This window comes from Squalius cephalus (assembly GCF_949319135.1).
Source record: "Squalius cephalus genome assembly, chromosome: 19".
Classification (NCBI taxonomy): Eukaryota; Metazoa; Chordata; class Actinopteri; order Cypriniformes; family Leuciscidae; genus Squalius; species Squalius cephalus.
In genome coordinates, this window is record NC_137140.1 from 28,858,406 (window position 1) to 28,882,990 (window position 24,585).

Genomic DNA, 24,585 nt, shown 5'->3' on the forward strand with positions numbered 1-24,585 from the left:
CAATAATTCCTGTGTAAACTTCAGAATTTGCCAGGCCTGGTTGTATAACCAGATAAAGTATTAACAAACAACAACAACAACATATCTGTACTTACTGGTGTTTGCTGATAGAGTCTATTTTCTATTAACGACATTTATGGCCAGCTTGTTTTTCTGAAGTCTCGTTTACGACTATAAACCGTCGGTGTCTTTTCTCGTGACTGCGCGAGGCCTGTGAGTGAGCATTTTATTGGTTGGATCTACTGAATCAATAACGTTACCGATACGCACCCGTTTTTGAACGAGTCGGTATTTTGAATCTAAAGGAGACTCGGAGCGGCACTGATTGAAATGAGCATAGACATACAGTATGAGCCATCGTTCATCAACGAGCTGGATTTGAAAAGTGTGTAAAATGACTGATGACCATACACATTTGAGTTAATTACATGTGATTTAACATTGTTTAAGGAAAGACTATTCCTAGATGGTCTTAGCAGAATTTTAATACAAGTTAAAGCGTGTTCGATCGGATCGGTGTTTTGTAACGATCGGTTGTGGTTAATGGTTCAATGAGTCACTCTCAATGCCTCTTCACCTCATGGCGTATTTCTGAACGATTCTGAATTAATCTATTTTAGTGAGGGATTCAAAAGAAACGATTCGCGTTACTGGGATGAATCATAGGTTATGGTAGCCACCATCAAATACCATATATTATCTATGACCTTTCATACTCAGACACAGACTCTTCCGCGAACACTTATTAACAGCCATCATTGACAAATAATCTCTCCACGGAAACTAAAGTAAACAATTAGGTTTTACTGGGCTCAGTGAAACTGCTACAACTTCAGAGCGTTGTATTGCAGCATTTTGGCTAACTTTACCGTCTTATATTTATTTTGTTTGGATAAAAAACCTGTCTCTTAAATGTAAACGAGGGTAGCTTGTAGGATGTCATTTTGTGAACTGAAGTGCTTCTGTTGTTGTTGCTCGGCAACAAGCGTCGCAAGTTTGCTTGAAGTGTCTATGAGGGTGTAACTGAAAGTTTGAGGCACTTTAGTGGATCGAATAATTTATATTATTTATAATTTCTTACCTATTTCGTGTTTTAAAACCCACACATTTTAATGGATCTGCACATTTCTAGACTATTAAGATGACTGAAGTCAAATGTTTAAGGAGAGAAGCTGGCGACTCAGTGCTCGAATGGTCTTGTAAAAAAAAGGGTGAGGATTTCAACATTTGTGGTCGCTGTCAGTCGTGTGTCCTCTCTCAGAAACTTCACCACTACACCCAGTGGGTGAATAAGACTGGAGGAGCATCTCAGAGGAGGTTTCTCACTGGTATCCTAGTGCGGTGCCACAATCTTCAAATCCTGGAGCATCTTCAGAGTGTTTTACAAGTGACATCTGGGAAAGATTTCACCTATTCCAGGTCCAGAACCCTGCCCAGCAAACCCGAGGACACCATATGGAGGATGGATGGAGCTCTGGACACAAAACTGCATGGAATGGACATGTTGGAAACCTGGGAATGGTTTAGGAAGAGTCCAGACTGGACCAAGTCCAAATATGTGCTGGGTCTCTTGTCTTTATGTGACACCCCTCTATTGCACATGTTAGCAAACTTGGTGAATATCCTGATTGTTTGGGAGAAAAACAAATTTCTTCAATTCAGCAATGCTGGTAAGAATGCACATCACCAACTGAACAATAATCATAATAAAAGGCATCACAATAATCACATTTAAACAAAAGGCATCTTAGTAAATGGCACTTATATAATACATTAATCTATCAATGCTTGTAGATGAAGTACCACAATACTTCAGCTCTGTAAACAGTTCTTATCAAATACATTGAAGGTTTTTAAAGGGACAGTTCACCCAAAAATGAAAATTCTGTCATAATTTACTCACCCTCAAGTTGTTCACCACTACTTGTTCACAACTTTTTCTGCAGAACACAAAATAAGATATTTTGAAGAATGTCAGTAACCAAGAACAGTTTGGTTATGACATTCTTCAAAATATCTTCTTTTGTGTTCAGCAGAAGAAAGAAATTCAGTGAGTAAATAATGACAGAATTTTCATTTTTGAGTGAACTATCCATTTAAACATCATTTTGCCTGATTATATTTTTGCAGATCTCTCAGAATGGATTTTTTTTTTAAGTAGATATTTTTATATTTATAATTGAAACCAGGCCATGATTCTGCTCATGATGATATAATACCATTCAAAAGTCTGAAGTTGGTAAGATTTTTGAAAGTTTTTGAAGTCTCTTATGCTCACCAAGGCTGCATCAAAAATACAGCAAAACAGGAATATTGTGAAATATTGTAAAATAACTGGTTTCTATTTGAATGTATTTCAAAATGTAATTTATTCCATCCTGTGTGATTCAAAGCTGAATTTTCAGCAGCCATTACTCCAGTGTTCAGTGTCACATGACCATTCAGAAATCTTGGGTGCTCAAGAAACATTTCTTTATTAATGTTATAAACATTGCTGCTTAACCCTCTGGTGCTCTTCGGTCACTTTTGACTGAAAAATTGTACATTTTGAAATTTAAAAAAATCGTAGTTTCATAGGAATGGTATGAACCAGAATGCCACACACAAAAATTGAGGGCATGATTTGAGTGGTCGTAAAAAATAAATTAAAAAAAAGTAGCACTTGTGGTCTTCATGGTCCAAAATGACCGGCATAGGAAATGAATGGGAAATAGGCATAAATACAGAGAATTATTTGTGTGTACAATCTACAAATCAGCCACGATGCAGAAAAAAAGCACACAACAGTGAAGTGGTGAATCTCTAAAACATCAAAACAGTGCAAAACAGACACACACATACATAAATGTTTTGTATTATTTTCAATGGGAAAAAAAATGGATCATAATTATTGTATAAATATTAATTAGTACCATAAAGTTCTATCAAAATATATATTAATAAATAATAAATATTATTGAACAAAAATAATATTACATTGATGTTACAGGGGGAAAAACAGTTACATTTCGGTTTCTTTTGACAGTCACAAGTGTGACTCCCAAATGAGGAGCACCTTGACTTTTTCTATAAATTATTGGATATTTTATATTTATTTAAAAAAGTAAATTATATATTTGTAAGTGGTTGAATTTATTGAAGTCACCCATTTATTATTAGGGGTGTAAATCGGACAGTTCATCACGATACGATACGATATCGATTCTCTCAGCCAGCGATACGATATTTTCCGATACTTCAAAAAATTCCACGATACGATTCGATTCGATTCGATTCAGGGCTATATCGATCGATTAATCGATATTTAGATATTATGTTCACACAACCAGTTACGTTTTTATTAACTCACAAATGCAATCAAAATATATAACATGAACGTTTAATTAAACTCTTTGAAAATTGCACACCCTCTCCCAATTGGGACATTTATAACAGAAGTGGTCATTTGTAAGTACTCCGTTCTTGTTCATTTTCATAAATCATGTTTTTTATTATTATTGTGCATCCAAGTAATATCAATCAAACTGCAGCTGGGTTGTTTTGATTAATAATAATAATAACTTAAAAAATACAGGTAAATTACAAAATTAAAGTTAATTGAAAGTATGCTTTAATATGTTAAAAGTTGTTGTTTTTTTGCAGAGCAGATACATTCACATTTCATCTTTCTGAGTCAAACAAAACCAAGTAATTGCTATGATAAATAATACAACACTCGGTTAATCTTCATAACGTTAATCTCCTCAGCTGACATAGACAGACGCCTAACAAACTTTGTTGTTGTGATAACGTACACGCAGTACAGAGAGCTTTTCCCTCACCACTAAACGAGCTGCTTTAGTGGGTTCCGTGAAAATGTTTCAGGTTTTATTTTCCTTTTACGCCCTGAAGAAATTATCACGAGTTCATTGAAATTATCCATCCTCGATCACTTTTAGTAAGCTTTGACGAAACTCCTCTTAGCCAGCGCGTCTTTTCAAAGTGACATCTGACCTGAATACTGCGCGCTGAGTCGCTAAAACGGACTTATCGTGTTGTGTTCACCAACAAGGGTGCGAGTGCTTGTCTGTTTCTGCTGTAAAACATGAACTCGCGATGCCTTGACAGCGGACAAAATACCGGCTTTTGTGAAAAAAAACTTGTTTAGGGTTTAGTCAGTCTTGTCAGGCGTCTTTTTCAGATGAGGAGATTAACGTTACACACCGGCAGGCGGTTGGTGAGTAAACGAAAATGTGCGCTTTGGCGGAAGGATGTTAAGTGAGAGTGTGGAGAGTGTCAAAATAAAGGTGTATATCGATATTTTAAGTGTGGAATCGATGCATCGTATCGTTAGACGTTATATCGATGCATCGATCCATATCGATGTATCGTTACACCCCTATTTATTATACAGTAACGGATGCCAAATCTCTCAAGAGTATCTGTCATGAGGTTGAGCTGGACGTGCAGAATTTAGACCCCTGGAACAAAAGAAAAGGCAGAGATTCAGACTCCGACAATTCTGATGATCCTGATCCTGCCCTGACCGTCGTCCCCAGGTCTTCAAAATCTCTGTCAGGGGTCAGCCGTCATAAAGATTTTATCCGAAGACTGCCAGTCGACATTGCAAAGATAATTTTGGGTAAGTCTAGTTTTCCCACTTGTCTATGAAGAGTTGACTGTTTAAACTAAACAGGTTTGTTTTGGACTTAATTCTAACATGAATTCTGCATGTCTGTCACTGTTCCCAGCAATAAAAAAAGTGAAACAAAATAAATATATATATTTTTTAAAACAGAAACAATGGCCTACCTCTCTTTCTTTTCTCTTTCTCAGGTGTTATAAGTTGAGCTTGACTGGTTCTTTTGAATTCAGATGCTTTGTTTCTCTCGTCGTTATATGAGTGCATGCTTAGTTCATGTCATTTGTAATCATCACTGTGTTGTTCTTTTCAGACCTGTGAAATAGTCTAGCCTTGTGCTGCTATGGAGACAACTTAATTGCCTGTGGACAAGAGGGTTAGGTTGACTCAAAAAGATACTTTATCTAGAATGTACAAGACCTAGCAGCTGAACCTAAATCACAGTCATGGCAACCAATTTCTTTTCAAGAGACCATCTATAAATAATTTTGAAATTTTAGGGAAAATTACTATCAGAAGTACTTGTGTTTTAGTTTTTAATTGCCATACAAGTCTTATATGCTCTGGCAGTTAATTGAAAGATTAAATGGGTTCACTCCTCCTGAAATGACATTTGGGAACTTCACTTAAATAATCTTTATGCAATTATGCATTATCATTATAAACCTAAAAATAGTGACATACCTAAAATATTCAGTTATTCAGGCAAAATATATATCTGGTTTAGTATTTTTTTAACCGATTTTTAATTATTTTGTTGTCATTTACACTTCTAGGGCTTTTGGATAAGGTCTCACTGTACAACTGCAGGTGTGTGTCCAAGCACTGGCAATGGCTTACTGATGAGATCTTAACTGAGGTGGAAGTAAAGAAGAATGTTGAGAAACAGGCCATGATTTTGCAAGTAATACATCATGTCAAAAATCATATATGTTCGCAATGGCAAATGCATGGATTCGATTCCCAGGGAACACACAGTCTACTGATCAATTCTATACCTACAATGCACTATACGTACAGTACAGGTCAAAAGTTTGGAAACATTACGTTTTTTTATATTTTTGAAAGAAGTCTCTAATGCTTATCAAGGCTGCTTTTATTTGATCAAAAATACAGAAAAAAACAGTAATATTGTGAAATATTATTACAACTTAAAATAATAGTTTTCTATTTAAATATACTTTAAAAAATAATTGATTCCTGTGATTCAAAGCTGAATTTTCAGCATCATTACTCCAGTCTTCAGTGTCACATGTGACATCCAGTCTATCACATGATCATTTAGAAATCATTCTAATATTCTGATTTATTATGTTTCTGCTGCCTAATATATTTGATGAATAAAAGGTTAAAAAGAACTGCATTTATTCAAAATAAAAAAATATTTTCTAATAATATAAATCTTCTTTACTTTCACTTTTTATCAATTTAACACATCCTTGCTGAATAAAAGTATTGATTTTTTTTTTTTTAAATATATAAATACTGACCCCAAATTACTGACCAGTAGTGTATATTGTTGTTACAAAAGATTTCTGTTTTTAAAAAATGTGCTTCTTTTTTTTTATATATATCTATTTCCTAAAAAAGTATCACAGGTTATGAAAAAATATTAAGCAGCAGAACTGTTTCCAACTTTGATAATGAATCATCATATTAGAATGATTTCTAAAGGATCATGTGATAGACTGGAGTAATGATCCTGAAAATTCAGCTTTGCATCACAGAAATAAATGATAATTTAAAGTATAATAAATTGAAAACTTTTATAAATTGAATAAATTGAAAAATTATTTTAAATTGTAATAATATATCACAATATTACTTTTTTTTCCTGTATTTAAATGCAGGCTTGTTGAGCGAAAGAAACTTCTTTCAAAAACATTAAAAATAGTAATGTTTCCAAACTTTTGACCTGTACTGTAGATTAGGATAAAACATACTAATATTGTGAGTGTGTTTATTTAGTTACTTTAATAATAATCTGTCAGTGTTTGTCACATGAAAGTAGTTCATATAACTTTGTTCTAAATGTTACAGTTCTGATCATTTGTATGCATTTTCAGGGTAACTCAGCATCTAAGGTCAACCCGGTTTATGCTAAGATCTGTGAAGTTTTAGTGCCCATCAGTGAAGGGCACAAGCAGTTTCAGCATGGAGAATATTTCCTCAAACATAAGCTGGTAAAAAAGCCACTTTATGCACTCTGCATAAACATATATACAAAGTTCTTTCATGAAACTCTAAATGGTGCAGGCTGATCCTTAAGTCAATCTGTCTGCAATCACATCGTATTATATAGGGCACAGCTTATTGGTTTCTGCTGTATCGGCAGCCAATGAGCTTGCTGCTTTCAAATACATAGTCAGCATTTGATGTAGCAGTGTACAGCACACTTTCAGAAACCCTCCACTGCCCCAGCTACACCTGTAAAGGTCTGCTACTGGTAATTCATGTATGCTATATATTGTATGTATAAGTCCCTTACTTGCTCTGCTGCAGCGTAGCAGATCTCTTCCACCAAAACATATTTAGCATTGTCATTTCCATTACCATGCCAAACACCCCAAGAGTTGTCATGACAGAAATGTATATTTTTAATCTTCATTATAAACTTTACTTAGATTTGACTCTTTTGGTGTTTTTAGACACAAGAACAGGATTTGGATTCTGCCTACAAAGGCTTTAAAACTAAGACAGTCCAAATGGAAGAACGCAACGTGTACTGTGGCGTGTATAACATCTTGGTCCTGTTGGAAAGGTAGAATTTGTGTTGAAAATATGTTGGAAAATACTCTACAATAAATGTATTAAATATATGGATGTATTTAATATAGCTAGTTCTTATATATTATATCAAAGTTTTAGAGCTTCCTGTCATTTTCTCCATATAGAGAGGACCCCAGTAGAGTGATACATTATGCTGGGGGGCAGTTTGTGGCGGTTGGCTCCAGGGACCGAACCATCAGGTTCCTGCATGTTGCTTCACCCAAAGAAGTTCCTTTAGTGATCCAAGGACATGCAGGTAGTGTAAGAGCAGTTCTGGTTTGTGAAGAGAGAGACCTGGTTATCAGCGCCAGCTATGACCTCAGTATCAGGTTAGTCAGACTTTACTATGGTCGTTTAACAAACTAAAATCATAGACAGCAGTAAAGAATGTTGTGCTTTATTTCTGTACTCCTTTCAAAGGTGCTGGAACCTGAAGACAGGCGTATGTACAATGATTTTTCATGGACATTTTGGCACTATAAACTGCCTGGATTTGTATGGAGATAGACTGGTGTCTGGAGCCAAAGACTGTAGAATTAGAGGTAGGAGGTTGTGACCTGTAATATACCTTAAGGCCCATTCACACTAAGGATGATAACTATAAAACCATAAATAAATAAATAAAAACTTTAATAATCGTTTTAATGAGCATAGGGAAGTCCACACCACAACTATAACGATAACAGGATACAAAAGTAACGACTATTCACAACTATAATGATGCTATGTGTGTATTGATCACAGTGTGGAACCTTCTGACGGGGAAGTGTGTTGAGAATATGAAGTTTAAACACCTTAAACCAATCATGTGTGTGAAGAGTAATGAAACTCTGGTGGTCAGTAGCTGTGCTGGAGGTCAGATCAGGATATGGAGCATGGAGACGGCATCACTTACAAGGGTGAGAGAGATGCTTAGTGATCTTGTCCAGAACACAAGCATCTGTTTTTACAGGTTTTTCTGTGTGTGTGTGTGTGTGTGTGTGTGTGTGTGCAATCGCTAGGACAGTTCTCATAACCTACTTTCAACTTGGCACAGCAGTTAATCTCATATTCAAAATGCACTAAAACCATTCTTCCAATACAATAGCAAAGGTTGTCACCTGACAAACACACTTTGTTACGCATAAAACAACAACCTAAAAACACTAACAACAGGAAGCAGCATACAATGTTTTCTTTTGTAAAAAAATGTATTTAATAAAAAAGAATTACTCTCTTCACTGTTTAGAATTCACTGCACTATGTTACATGGTCCATGTTTACATTGCAGTACAAAATGATTCCTAAGTTTCCATTTTTGTATAGATGGTAATGAAATTGAAAGACTATTGTACACCTGTGTTGGTGTTCAGCTTCATCTAATTGTTTTGATAATATTTCATTATTTTAGATTCAGAATATATTTCAATATGGCATTATTGTAGAAATGTAAAAAATTGCTGTCGTATTCAGTTTTGTATTATGTTTTGTACTTAAATGGTTAGTTCACCCAAAAATGAAAATTCAGTAATTACTCACCCTCATGTTGTTCCAACCCCGTAAGACCTTCATTCATCTTCGGAACACAAATTAAGATATTTTTGATTAAATCTGAGAGCTGGATCACTCCTCCATAGGCTTCTAAGGCATTATAACTTGCTGGCCCAGAAAATGTATTAAAGACATCGTTAATATTGTCCAAGTGACTACAGTGGCTCACAGTGACGTACAACACAGATGCGCTGCGCAGTTATACTACGTGAAAAAACTCGAGGCCCAGAGAGAAGGAAATGAATAGTGGAATAAAGTCGTTATTTTTGTGTGTTTTTTGCGCCACAAAAAGTATTCTCGTCGCTTTATAAACTTAAGATTGAGCCACTGTAGTCACTTGGACTATATTAACGATGTCTTTAATACATTTTCTGGCCCAGCAAGTTATAATGCCTTAGAAGCCTATGGAGGAGTGATCCAGCTCTCAGATTTAATAAAAAATATCTTAAACTGTGTTCCGAAGATGAACGAAGGTCTTACGGGGTTGGAACAACATGAGGGTGAGAAATTACTGATAGAATTTTCATTTTTGGGTGAACTAACCCTTTAAGTTTAACTAAATAGTATGTATGTGCAAATTGTCATGTTGGTAGGTACACAGAGTTTTGGTAGTGTTTGTGTCTCTGAGTAAATAAATATAAAATAAAATAAATATAAAATAATTTGTTATTTGAAAGAAGTAGCTATTAAATGCATTTTGTCCCAAAGCAATGGTAAAGGATCCACAGTTTACCCCACATAGATGCTGCTGTGCTCACTGTTTTGAAAATGTGACCTAAATATTGAGAAATGTATCCTAGCAATTGTGTAAAAAAATAAAATAAAATACTGAATACTCTCTTCTTGATACAGCAAATCAGTGGTCACCAGGGTGCAGTGCTGTGCCTGTGCTTCGATCAGTGGCATATCCTCTCTGGGGGTTCAGATGGGGAGGTCAAGGCATGGAGCACCAACTGTAGCTTCAAAAAATGCCTTAGGACCTTCCAGCATCCAAAGTGACAAAACCAATCAGTGACCGTACAAGCTGGTCATTTTAATCAATAACTTTTAATAATGAAGAGCATTTTCATAAATGATCTGATCTCTTGCCTATTCTCCATTATTTTCTTTAGAGAGGTGTTGACCATGTCTTTCCTGTTCCTGCGGCTCATTACAGGCTGCATGGACGGAAAGATCCGGATCTTCAACTTCTTAAATGGAGACTGCCTGAGAGTTATAAGGACAAACATGAAGCAATGCCCTGTCCTTTCTCTACACACACACCACGACACGTGAGTTTACCCTGTGTCTTGACATATTACTCAGTTTTATGAGCACAATTTACTGATGCTGTTCTTTATTGTAATGCTATATTATCTGAAAAAGATTTTTGTCATGCTGTCAGTGTGGTGGTAAACACCAGAGGCAGTATTCTGATGCTCCAGTTTGCTGAGGTTGACTGGGACTACTCTGCCAGTGCTTTTTTGGAGCGGCCCAAGATCTCTCTTGAGAGTGTGTCTCAGACTGCTGAACGGATGACTCAAGGAGGTTCACCAAGCCCAAAAAGTCGTTTTCACCGTTTCAAGAGCCTCTCAACCCCCAGTATGCAGCGTGCTCGAGGTACCACCTTTCAAATGCCCTATAGACTACAGTCAAATTTATACACGGAATGTAATTTCTAATCTTGACTCACAATGGATTATGATCATAGATTATGATACATGAAATGAATTGAAAAAATGTATGTTTTCAAACACTTACTCGCGTGCAATAGTGAGTGGCCGCTGATACTGTTTTCTATGCAGTGACATTAGCCAATGATAACAGGGGTGTTTACTGACATGCCTTAAAGGAGCCGCCCCTTAAAAATTTATTATTTCAGACAGAGCGTCAGAATGAAGATAGAGAACAATTTATTTGTTTTTTGTTGTTGTTGTTTTTTGCGCAAAAAAACTTTATTAACATTATAAGTAAACCGAAAGGAACATATTAAAACAATAATAATACAAAAAATCCATGTCATGACCCATTTAAGCATTACTATTTCTCTCTCTCTCATTTTTATATGAGTGGTCCATCTCCTTCCCCTACTGTTTTGTCACTTATTAAAGTGAAGAAGCGGCAGATCTTTTCTTCCATATTGTGACACATTTGAGGGTGTGAGGGCAGCAGTGACTTGGTTCAATCCACCAGTTGTTCATTGGATGAAGGTGGATCTGAATGTGAGCTTGCAACCGTTTGTAAGAAAGGGTTGGGGTTTGATTACACATTACGAGGTCAACATTAAAAAAATGAAACATACATGGATGAATCATTCACAATAAGATCAACAACATGCATTTAGAAATTAGATAGTGTGAATTTTCTTGCTTTCATTTCATGCCAACTTTAACATATCTGTTTTTTGTACCTTCAGATGCTCAGCAGGAGTCCACACGGGCGGCGACGTGGAATCAGCTCCAGGCTCATCGTCACAGCAGGACCTCCATCAACATGCAGTCTGAGTGCCTCACCAGGCCCCGATCTGTTCTCTCAGCAAGCAGGCCCGTCAGTGGATATAAGGACTTTCAAAACCGAGTCAGCCACACACCAAGCACTGCCACCACCAACTTGGGTAAGAGATTAACCCAAAATATTCTGTTTTCTAGAACATAATTAGAAAATTATAGTTTAAGATGAAAGTTTATGCATGAAATATGAGAATGGATTCCTTATTTAAAGATAAGAAAACTTATGGCACCAAACCCTCAGTACTCAGCCAGAGTGAGAAGGCAGCCCGAGACAGGGTGAGAAAGCGAGGTCCTCACCATCCGGTGACCCCTGACCTAGTTCTACTAAGGGCCAGCAGCTCCCAGCAGAGCTTGTGCAGTGACAAGGCCAGGTCCAACATGGAGCTGAATGCCAGGGTACGAGATGCCTGGGGACCTGATTTATCCAGAGAGACATCATTTCAAACCACCACCAAAATAACGTCTGAAATCCATGCTCCATTCACTACCCTCAGCGTTGACCTCAACCCTCAGAGCTCCTTAAAGTCCAGGCAGACCTGCTTGACACCTCAGTCTCTTCCCAAACAATCCCAGAGATCCTTGAAAGTAATTCGGTCTGGCACAAACAAGATTGACCCTCTGAATACGACTTCCCCGGAAGATGACAAGGCTCCACAGCGATTGTTTATGAGGCGAACTTCCATGCCCACACATTGCCATGAAGATTTCCAATTGACCAAAAAGTCTAGTTCATATCACGTCCCGCTAGACCCCTTCAGGGAGCATGGTGTCTTTCAGCTGAGGACAGACACACAAATGGACGCTTTCATTCAGGAGTGTACCAAACAGCAGCAGAGTCACAAACATGACAGGGGTGACCAAAGTAAAAGTGTTTCCAAGCACAGCCATTGTCATCAGTAGAGGAAACTAGGTTTAATGAAGATACTGAAATCTAAAGGCATGACACACTTTTGTTATTAGCTAACCAGACACAACTGAATTTTCAGTTTGATATTTTACTCTATAGAAGTAACATAATATAATACCATAATACAATATTTCAAATGTTATTTTGAGTTTGATACCGGTAATAAGCAGGTAGTTCCAAAACAAAGATACCAGCTTAATCTGGATTTTCCAACAGGATTCTCAGTCCTATCTGTGTTTTTTACTTGTTGTATATTTTTGTGTTAGAGTCTTTGACCTTACTTATATTTTGATGAATAGATGTTGTATTATATCTATGCAGTTTGAGATTATTAGTACATGTCTTCCTTTTGTGGCTTTATTTTGTATACATGTTTTGATGCTAGGGGGCAGCAAAGTACAAGCTAAACTGTGTCCCAGGAAATCATAAATCATAAGTGATCCTCTCAGGGCGGAACATTATGAACATTATTTGAAATAGTTGTGAATCTTTACATTTTTTTAAAGGATCTTTATACATTATAATCTTTTTACAATATTTTAAAGTGCCTGTTTAAGATTATTTCAGGCAGTTTATCACCAGTTCTGTATGCATATACAATCACTCTGACTTTTACCTTATTAATGAGGGATGCTGACAAGAAGTGTAAACATAATTTGCTGAAGTTGGAGAGACATAAAATAAATTAGATTTGCCACACACTGTGAGTAAAGAGATCTTTGGAAAAAAAAATGTTTATATCTCCATCAGAACTCTGTTGTTTTAAGTCTCTTTGTCTTTCGATGATTCTTATTAGGGAGCTGTTCTATTTAAAGATTGAAAGATTTGTTGAAAGTAGAGTTTATGTGTCAGTGTCAGGCAATGTAAAGCTGTCTGCTTCAAACAAATGATGTTCATCAAATGAACATCATCTGTTGAGGTTCTCTAACTCTAAAGATAAGCAGTTAGCATTTTAGTGCTGAGTTTTATGCAAGTTGCATCCAGTTATCTTCATTTCGCTTTTGTAAAAATGCAAAATGGCAATCCTGTCAAATAATGAATTATGTCAACATGAAATGAAAATTCCTGCTATCTATTTTCTAAACGCATCTTATTGTGAAGACTTCTCTCTGGTGGCATACTGTATGCCTAACTCCTCCGATCATTTAGTTTGCTTAAACCCCATCGTCTGCACGCTCGCTTTCAGCCAACTGTCTCCATCCAATCAACAACAGATGGATAGAACTAAGTTCCCGCTCTTCATTTTTTCCCTTTTTTGATAGTTTGATTCATTTGGGTGTCACAACGATCTGTTGCTACACATCCATTTCATTGCCACTTTAATGTAAAAGCCAAATGCCAATTTAAATGGATATGAATAAAATCACTTCTGATTTGTCAATGAAACACAGCAGCCATGAGGTTTTTATCTCGCACAATATGTGTTATTAGCAGTCGTACTTTTGCTGCTTTCATTGCTGCCTCCGTACTGTCATCTCTGTTTAACCATCTTTCTCCCATTGAAAATGAATTAAGAACATCTCCAACATGGAGATCAACTTCCGTTTATCTGGAAGTTCTGTAGTGTAAGTGTTTCAAATAAATACTGCCTATGAAATATGTTTAGCCTCCACCACAACGCAGTGTGTTCTTTGGTAAGCCTTGTAATCAAGCATGGAGCAAACATTTTGGATACTTTCGGGCACAATACTTGCTGGTGAGTGTCTTTTTCTTTGATTCACTTATTCAAAGCAAATGTGTTTGGCTAACTACAAAGTGATTTGGAGCAGAAACTAGTTACATGATACTTTTCAAAGTTGGACCTTTGATGCCAATGGTTTTTTGTCCAGCAGCTGTTGATGGCCATCCTGACCAGTTCTTTCTACTTGCCACCTGCTTTCTACCGTTGCCTTCAGGGCATTACTGAAGGGTGTGGATGAGGTTCCATTCCAGGGAAGATTTGTTTGAGCATTCAACAGCTGTGCAGCAGTGCAGCGGAGGAAGCAAACGGCGAGTGAAAGCAGTGGAGAGTGAGGGGTGGGCTGTAAGTAAGAGCAATCACCCCTCACCCCTGAATTCCCCTCTCTCAGGAGCTCTCTTGTGCTAATTAGATTTAATCTGCAGAAAATTAGGCTTCACCGTATCCCTCTTTTCTCTCCATCCAGTGACTGCGTCTGAAATCGGGGGAGGAGAATGCACTCCTACAAGCCTTCTCAGTGGAGACCGAAATCCTGAAAACCCAGCATTGTTCTCCCAGGTAGCGGCCTTGTTGTCCAGGGTCACCGGTTCCATGGTGAGATAATGAGCATGAAATAAAAGCAAAGGTGAACAACAGACAGGCTTCATGCAGGAGTGCGCACAAGCCTCCTGTTCCTCTCTGAGACCTGGGGTGGGACATATTGAGGCTGTTCGTCGGGGTGAGGGGGGTGTATGCGTGCAGGAAAGGAGGTTTCTGGGAAAAAAAGCCTTTGCTTTCTATAAAACAGCTCAGATGTTCGTTGAAAAGCTGAACAATAAGGCGGAATCGGTGCATATGAATGAACAGAAGGGCTTGTGATCTCCATTTGACTGAGAGCAGAGGGATTTAGTCATGATGGTCTGTCAAATCACATTGCTGCAAATGTGCTGCATAGATGGAGGTGGCAGTTGGAAGCACATGGCAGGCGGTTGCTCAGAGGTCCTGGTGGTCCATATTTTAACTCCTAAACCACAGTTTATTTGTATGGCATGTTGACATTTGACGAACTGTCCACATGCTGAATGGACATGACAGAATGAGGGTATACAGTGCACAACTACGTTAATTAGGTCTGATTTTGGGGAAACAATGACTACGTTTACATGCAGCCAATATCCGGGTTATGGTCGGGTTAGGGTCACTATTTGGGTTTCTGAAACATTCGGAATGACCCGTTTACATGCGTGAGCAGAGCGAGTTACTCCTGTATACATGGAATTTGTAATCAATTGGCAATATCCCGATGTAAACGGCGACGCACGGTTAGCGTCTGGACGTACGGACAACCTTAAGACGCAATATGCGTCATTTCCGATTCTTCTTCCTGTATCCAAAGACAACAACAACAGCAGCAGCACGCGGATAATGAATAGTTCGGGGCAGATAGCGATCGCCTTTGTTTGCGCTTTCCTCCTCGCTCCAAAAGTGTGTTGCTGTGCTGCGTCTCGCCATGTTTACCTCTACTTCTTGTTTACTTCCGGTATACTGCACGCGGGTTTCTGTATGCGCTGTCCCTACTCAAAAGACCAAGATTCCTTGCGAATAGAACATGCGCAGAACACAAATCAATGTTCCTTTTGATGGGGATATGCCGATACGCGTTTACATGACTAAATATTCGGGTTAGAAAAGGGGTACCCCAGGGGTCATATCCGGGTTTTTAAAAACCGGGATATGAGCATATCCGGGTTTTTGCCGGTGTTTACATGGCCGTGCGCGACCGGGTTACTGCTAATATCCCGGTTTTGAACGGGTTATTGGCTGCATGTAAACGTAGTCAATGACTAGTTTATGCTTCGCTTTTAAATGAGTAAATCAAAACCCATACATATATTTATATATTTATATCTCTCCCTGTGTGTGTAAAATCTCATGAAATATTACAATGTAATATAACATTTTCCTATTCGAATATAATTTAAAATGCTATTTAAATGTAATTTAAAGCTCAATTTTCAACAGCCATTTACTTCAATCTTCAGTCTGACATGATCCTTTAGAAATCAGTCTAATGATGCTGGTTTTGTGCTCAAGAACCATTTCGTATTAGTAATGTTGAAAACAGTTAAATATTTTTGTGGAAATGATGATACTTTTTTCATTGTTTATAGTGAATAGAAAGTTTTAAAAGAACAGAATTTATTTGAAATAAAAATATTTTGTAATATTATACAGTACTGTTACTTTTGATCAATTTAATGCTTTTTTGTTGAATTAAAATATGAATTTCTTTAAAAAAAAAAATTCTGATCTCAGACTTTTCAACATTAAAGTATATATATCTACTTCAGTCATGAAACTCGAGGGCACAGACTTCTTTACATGCAATCTGCAAGCAATCACATCATTACTGTATGGCGATAGCTGATTCGCCACTTACTCAACATTTAAATAGTCTGGTTCATTGTTCATCATGGGGTTTCACTTCTGCCGAAACATGTGGATGGTTATGTGACCTCAGATTCTGTGTGGGCCTGCATATACAGTATGTACTGTCAGCTACACAAAATGCTTTTTCGTGAGCCTCTTTGGTACTGTAAGAACAATTTTGCCAAGAAGTTTGACATGAAGTTGAGATTTATTTGAAAAGTTTGAAACGATTCATACTGCAGTCCAGTGTTAGTTGTTCATCTAGAAGTGCTTGTCTCATTGTGCCACATTGTCACATCAAAGGAATCACCATTATAGCGAGAAGCTAAGCGTGAGTGTGCGTAATTCTTAACCAGGATATGATGTGAAAGGAAACATAGTAGAAACAGATGGTTTGGTTTTCTTTGTCAAAACTATGTTTCTCTTTATTTCCTAATAATATTTTCTATGGAGAGAAATCTGAAGCTAAATATCCAGTGGCTGAAGTAAATACTTCAGTCATTGACTAAATATCCTGTCAGGGGTATGAGGTGTAACTCTATCTAAACCTAATGACATCACTTAAATAGAAAAACAGTGGAACGGAGAAGCCACAGCTTTTCTTTTCTAAGACTGCAAAACCTAGCGAATTGCCTTGCTGTCTGCCTGCATATAGAGCTGAGTTCTATGAAAGGAAACTTCACAAGTGGCTAATTTTGGACACTTACACGAGCACAAAGTGCACAAGAGATTTGACTCGACAATTGATTTCTATTGTCTATTGATTTCTATTTCTGTTGCAAAAGGGCGGCAGGAATGAGTTCCCTAAAACCTCAAAATAAATAAGCATTTTTGCAATTCCAGTTCCATTGTCCCATAGGTTTTTGATTTAAATATCTGAAATAAGGTCTATGGTTTGCACAAGCGCAAGATATATCTACGTCTTATTCTACAAAACATAATCAGTAATACCCCACTATTTGTGATAAGCTTTTATGGGTCTTAAAGAAGGCGGATGCTACAAGGTTAGCCTAACTTTTGCTTATTACTTCTAGAGATTGTATTTAGGCTTTATTTGTGAAGATCCTCTACTAAAAACGTTTAATAATAAAAACTTTATGTCAGAGAAGTGTTTTTAGTTAGCTTAAACTATTACTAACCATTTTCATGAAGTGAAATAAAGATGAAGCAAAAAAAAAAGACCCACTAAACACTATAAGAGTACATAAATAGTACTAAAATACCACGTCACAGAGCTTATTCTCTTCAAAAATTCAAAAGCCAATGGGTTTTTTGTTGTTGAGGGAACCAGGGCGATGCTAACTTCTGAGTTGGCCTACAAAAATACATAATTCCTGCAGCACTCTTGAATGCATTATTTCAGTTAGGGATTGCCTTTCGAAAAAGATATGCAATCCAAGAATTTGGACAAAAAGGTATCTTAAAAGCAGAAGGCCTAAATATATACATAGTCCCTATGATGCCTCAAATGCTGCCTACGCAGGCAACTCACTAGGTTTTGAAAAAGAGCCTTAGTGTAGCTGAGAAAACTTAACAATAATATCTGAAGATCTGTGGATTATGTGAGGCAACCTATAAGAACTCTCGTGTTTCTAGAAGAAGCAGATGGAAGCTGGATCAATTAGCCTTACTGATAAAGACTGAAAACGTAAGCTAAACTTGGGTGGGCAGTTATCTCTAATTCCAGAGCTTTACTATTGGACTAATTACCTCCCATCTCATTCATATAGTTAACCTGATTGCTCATTGATTGGTTTTTATCAATGGCAGACGTTGTGTGGTTTTGGTAACTTTAACTTGATCAAAGAGTCTGTGATTAGGTCAGCCTGGTGGAAAGAAAAGTGTGGATCAAAGAATGCTGTTGGATGGGGTGCTGATTTATTTCTACTCGACAGATTGTTATTTTCAAGTGTCAGTCTTTGTTTTCGGTGATGCATCCCTGAAGTGCTCAGGTTACCAACTTATGACAGAACTGAGAGTTTGGTGGTTTTATCGGCTGTAGGTGGCGCCCTTGATCCACACATGAAAACGTCTCTTTGCTGCTGCCGCTTAGAAATGATTTACCAGTCTCATGCAACAGCGTGTCATTATTTCCACATAAATATGCCGTTTTACTTTGTCAGCTCCCTGTCACTTTAGTACCTCTACCATACAGCCTGACATTTATTCTACCATCTGAATCCAGATTTCCTCTTAAACAGGAGCATGGCAGATATTTGTCTTTCATGAGCTGTTCATTTAATTTTTTTATGTGTTTAATTCTTTGGTTGTTTTGTTAATTGTTCGGGTTACACTAAAAAGTTGCATATTTATTTTATAAAAGAAATCTTAAAAATGATCAGTTTAGGCAATAGATTTCATGGCAGCTTCAGATATTAAGACAATGTTGTAGCAACCCATGTGTTTAGGACAAGCACCCTATTCAAGAAGATAATATTATTGGTCTTATTCTCAAAGGAGACTTTGGTGTTTTAAAAGGCTCTCAGTTCTGGTGGACCATAGTGACCCAGACGTGTACAGCCGAAAGTGATGATTGTTATAATTTGGCTTTTTTCAAAGGCATAAATACGGAGACGTGAAAGTCAAAGGTGAACTGCATAAAACTTCCTGATCAGAGGGGGGCAATGGAGGGAGGCAGTCTCAAACAAGTAGCCAATTCACACAGGAAAGATTTCCATAAGCAAGCTTTACTATTTTTTCCTACTTTTAACTCCGAGCCAAAATGAATGGCAGTCTAATTTGTGCAGGCTCCGTCTGTCAGTCTGAGCTACAGGTTAGTTGATGAGTGTTCTGGAATTTGTGTATTCAGGACATTTCCAGTTATTTACCAAATGTTTAGTCAGATAGTGCTGCAGAGTTTTATGTAGCCTACTACTTTCATGAATTAAAGTATAGCTGACAAATAAAGGCCTGTTCACAGCAACTCAGAGGAAAATTGTATTGCTCTTAGGGTGCTCTTTCATTGCTCAGGATTGGTTTCTCTGTTTATACGATCTTGTTATGTTCGTTTCTATCTATCTATCTATCTATCTATCTATCTATCTATCTATCTATCTATCTATCTATCTATCTATCTATCTATCTATCTTATTAAGCAATATAATCAACATATTACAATGATTTCTGAAGGATCATGTGACACTGAAGAATGGAGTAATGATGTTGAAATTTCACCTTTGACATCACTGGAATAAATTACATTTTAAAACATGTTCAAATAGAATTGTAATATATTACAATGTTAATGTTTTCACTGTGTTTATCAAATAAATGCAGCCTTTTTGAGCATATAAGACTTCTTTCCGAAACATAAAAAAATCTCCCCAAATTTTTTAAAGTTGTGTATCTCGTTGCTGTGTAGGAGAAACAATTGAGGCATTAAAGAAAACTTGTGTTTTTTCACAAAATTCAGACTTATGAATAAGCCTAGGGCTTAGTGCAGGAACAATGTCTCGTAATTACATATTATGTGTGTTTGTACCTCAAAAATAAAAATAAAATTTAGCACCTTAAGAACAAGAGGCTGCCCTGGCTTATTTCTGCCCCGTTACTCTTTCAGTGCTGTTTTTGTAAGTTGTGGTAATCGGTGGGATTAGTCCGCTAACACAGACAAAGCGGTCACTGAGCAAAACAGTTAATGAAGAGTGCTATTAGAGACGTCCTAAGGGCTCGACTCCAGAACTTCATCTTGCTTTAACAAGCAATTTGCCATTACTGCATGCTTGCCGGAGATGTTACTCTTCCTTGGCCCTTAAAGGCACGGGAAACAGAACAACATGTGATGTCATTTAGAAAGATGCACAAAGTAGTTTAGAAAGACATACAAAAACATTCCCATGCTCACACACACACATTCACACATGCAACCCATTGAAGTATGAACATTTAGCTACTTTTAATGATTGTTATCAGGAGAGCAAGTTACATTGCCTCACTTTTGCCTCAGGAGCGATCAGATTTAAATTCAAGCTGTGTGTTTAAACTGGATTTAACCTTTTACAATAGGGATTGCAGGCTGTAAGATTTGACATAAGGCTGTAAGATAGAGCTATAGTCTATACTCAAATATATTAAGTGATAAAATCTGCATTAACCCCATTCAAATGCAATCCGCTTAAAGAACAAACTTAAAATGGATATTATTATTATTTTTTTATAGTTTCATATAAACATTGAGTGAAACTTCAACACACTGTAATGGCTATATCAATTACGTTTCTTTCCATTACTCAGATATGTTTCATGGTTCAGAAGATCAATTATGTTGAGGTTATTAATGTTCTGGCTGGATCTAGGAAGTCATTGATGAATGATTTCATCGTTTAATCTAAATGTCAGTTAACTTGTTGTTCATTTTTCAGAACCGGTTACCCTGTCTGTGACGCCCTCCCCTGATGTGACAGAGTGACACTGTTTAATGTTAAGTCACAACTTCAATGGCCTCTCCACACAGGGGCCCATTGTTCTCTTTGACTGACTTCACTGTTCACCAGTGATCCTTTTCACATAAACTCAAGTGCCACATCAAAAATGAACCATGAGAATGATTTGTGTTTTGAATTAAGTTATTACAAGAGCTCTATTGTCGATTGTTGCAATGTAGGATACAACTTATACGCCAGGACCAGATGTTCGAAAGCCTGTTTTGTGATCACCTCCACCAATTGGAGTGAAGACCTGAAGGTGTTGCAGTTCAAGAAGAGGGTGATGTTGCTTCTGTTGAGAACGGATTCAAGTAAGTCAATGCATAGAAATTGTAGAGCCAAACACTTGACAGGACATAAGCAGAATTTGCCCATAAAATGGTGATCATAAGAGAACTTGAAATTTTGAACTTTGGTAGTCAACTCTTCATTAAGCTCTAATGTTATCTTGTGTAAGTCAACAGAACAGTTCTTAATGCTTCTGTTACTGTGAACGCTTTAGTTACGTTTGACAGTTTGGGGTCAGTAAGATATTTTTTCAAATACTTTAATTCAACAAGGACACATTGAATTAATCAAAGGTGACAGTCAAGATATGTATAATGTTACAAAAGAATAATATTTCAAATAAATGTTATTTCGTTCTTCTTATTCATCAAAGTTTCCACAGAAATATTAAGCATCAACGAATCAGCATATTAGAATGATTTCTGATGGATCGTGTGACACTGAAGACAGTAATAATGCTGAAAATTCAGCTTTGCCATCACATGAATAAATTACATTTAAATTCAAATTAAAAACAGTTTAATATATAATAATAACATAACACAATATTTGTGTTCACATAAATGCAGCCTTGGTGAGCATAAGAGACTTCTTTCAAACACACACACAAATCTTGCAGACCCCAAACTTTTGAACAGTAATGCTCTTATAAATGTTCAACATTTGGGAATGAGGGTTGATACAGTACACATTTTGAAAAAAAATACATAAACTTATCAAGACATACTAAAAGATATTTTAACTGGAAAATTAGACAAAAATACTTTGGAACAGGATTTTATAGACTAGACTGTAAACTAGCAAAATCTTGTTTGAGAAAATAGCAGTTACTAAAGTAGGATTGGTCAGAAATGATTCTAAGGTGGGACTTTGCAAAAGGGTCAATTGCAACCAAATTATTATTTTTTTTTCATATTCTATGGACATAGCACTGTGATTGGGTGGGCTTGATTGAGTGCCACGTGATGGTCCCTGCAGTTCCACCTGATATAAGTGATTGTTGATGTTTCTGTTGCCTTGTATTTAAGATGCTATCTGAGGTTTTCCTGTTTTACTTACTATGATTTTTATAGTTGTGTGGCTTGAGACAGAGAACTATATAAATCATTTTTCTCTACTACACACTTATAAATATATTTAATGCAGTAGGTTTTCACATTTTAATCATCCATTGGCTTCACATTGTGGATAGAAACATGCGGTTAGCAAAAGGTTTTATTTTCCCAGGACTAATCTGCTGGACACTCACAGTTACGCTGAACCCACTATTAGGGCTAAAGTGTGAGAAAATGAACCCCGGCACTGTTCGCTGAGCAATGACCCTGAGTCGACAGCTCAGAAAGCTGTGCACCGATATGTGGCATGATGGGTATTGTGCTTGTCATCTTCCCAGTCACAAATACCCCTTAAAGTGCACACATACAGATGCACTCAGAAAGTCAGCTGTTAAAACACTCGAAATTACGCCGATGATTGTTTCCGTGTGGAGCTGGTGGTCTAAAGGTGCCAAGCGGAATGAGTCAGGTCTGTTAGGGAGCTGCGGTGAGTGGCATGGATTTCTCAGACTACTGACATTCCTCTTCACTGCGGTATTCACAACCTTCACTGTAATAATCCTCCCTGTTCATCAGGTGTTTTAAATTCATCCCCAGTGATGTGTAATGGACACCTCCACTGGGGAGGGTGAAAATAGCTCCGTTAGGTGCTGGGGCTGTGAGATACGTCTACTTAAATTCTGGAAAATTCTTCAATAGTGACTACATGAAACACACTGAAACAGTTTGTGGCAGCTGTGTGAAAAATGTAAACACTCTGTCTTATAAAATCTTAACGAAGTTGAGATTTGTGGATGACAGAATAGGTATTGAATAAACCTTCCATTTCATTCAAGAATGTGGGCTTGATGAGAAGTATAGGAAAGAATAGAGCAGTGCTCAATAATGAGGACGGACAGTGCATACAAACTTAAAAAATGACACTTATCCAAAGAGCGACATAGCATTTTTTTAAAATCAAACCCCAGTTTTTATTGCAATCGTATGCATTCGTTTTTTTTAAGTACAATAAACTTGGATGTTTAAGTCATTACAACTTAAATTACATTAAACTGACTTTAAAAAATGAGTTGAATATTGTATAACTTAAAAAAACATATTATTGAAAAAAAAAAAGAAAAAAAAGTTTGTAAGACTTTCGCTCATCTTCGCAACACAAATTAAGATATTTTTGATTAAATCTGAGAGCTGTCTCATTCCTCCATAGGCCTCTCTGTAATTGAAACTTGCCGGCCCAGAAAGTTAGTAAAGACAATGTTTAAAATAGTCCAAGTGACTACAGTGGCTCAACCATAAGTTTATCAAGCGACGAGAATACTTTTTGTGGCGCAAAAAACACACAAAAATAACGACTTTATTCAACTATTCATTTTCTTCTGTGTAGGCCTCTGAGTGAGTTCACGTAGTGTAACAGCGCAGCGCTTCTGGGTTGTACGTCAGAACGTAGGCTCACTATTGGCTGACGCTGGTCACGTGTGTGATGCGTGTGATGCTGGCCAATAGTGAGCCTACGTTCTGACGTACAAGCCAGAAGCGCTGCGCTGTTACACTACATGAACTCATTCTTTTTTTTTTGCGCACAAAAAGTATTCTCGCCGCTTGATAAACTTATGGTTGAGCCACTGTAGTCACTTGGACTATTTTAAACATTGTCTTTACTAACATTCTGGGCCGGCAAGAGAAGCCTATGGAGGAGTGAGACAGCTCTCAGATTTCATCAAAAATATCTTAATTTGTGTTCCGAAGATGAACGAAAGTATTACGGGGTTGGAACGGGGGTGAGTAATTACTGACAGAATTTTCATTTTTGGGTGAACTAACCCTTAAAAGTTTTAAGACTGAGCCTTACGGGTGGGATTTGGTTTGATGGATCATTCAAAGAGATTGTTGGATGTTCACGAGCATTCCAATCTCGTGATCCAGAAAACTGGTCTCCATTGTCGTAAAAAAATCATAAACTGTACTAAGAGCTGGCCAAAACCAGAATGATGATCCCACACACGACAACTAGCATTTGTCATGTTGTCCATACAACAGAGCCCGACCAGACTTTCAAACACACACTTAGCCATCTTATTCTTTTGACTTCCTATAAAATGTGCTTTAGTCCACTCATCTCTGACCATCTGAGGAGCCTTTTTAACCAGCTGCCTTTGATGTGGTAACATCCAGATCCACTTTATTCTGAAGTTTGTACGTGTTACCCATGTCCTGTATGTTTGGGTGTTTGTGTCATGCACTTTTAATGGAGTCTGTGGGAAGGTAAACATGGGATGTAGGTTGCTTTGATTTTTTTAAGTGCTAACCAAATAGTTTGGAAAAGAAAATGGAGGTCAGTTTCTATGTTGGCTCCTCTCAGATTTAAATAAGGACTTTTTTGTATTCTGCAACAGCAAAAAGGCATTTGTTTATATA

General features: G+C 37.1%; 1 protein-coding gene across 1 annotated transcript; it reads left to right on the forward strand.

Annotated features, from left to right (window-relative positions):
* Positions 1 to 919: 919 nt before the first annotated feature.
* Positions 920 to 15,607, forward strand: fbxw10 (F-box and WD repeat domain containing 10). Its single transcript, XM_079851046.1, has 13 exons — positions 920 to 1,670; positions 4,394 to 4,621; positions 5,398 to 5,525; positions 6,688 to 6,804; positions 7,270 to 7,382; positions 7,516 to 7,719; positions 7,811 to 7,932; positions 8,135 to 8,289; positions 9,773 to 9,915; positions 10,033 to 10,191; positions 10,305 to 10,519; positions 11,316 to 11,513; positions 11,621 to 15,607. Exons 1-13 carry the CDS (start codon positions 1,142 to 1,144, stop codon positions 12,307 to 12,309), a joined length of 3,000 nt encoding a protein of 999 aa, XP_079707172.1. The 5' UTR covers positions 920 to 1,141; the 3' UTR covers positions 12,310 to 15,607.
* The last annotated feature ends 8,978 nt before the right edge of the window (positions 15,608 to 24,585 follow it).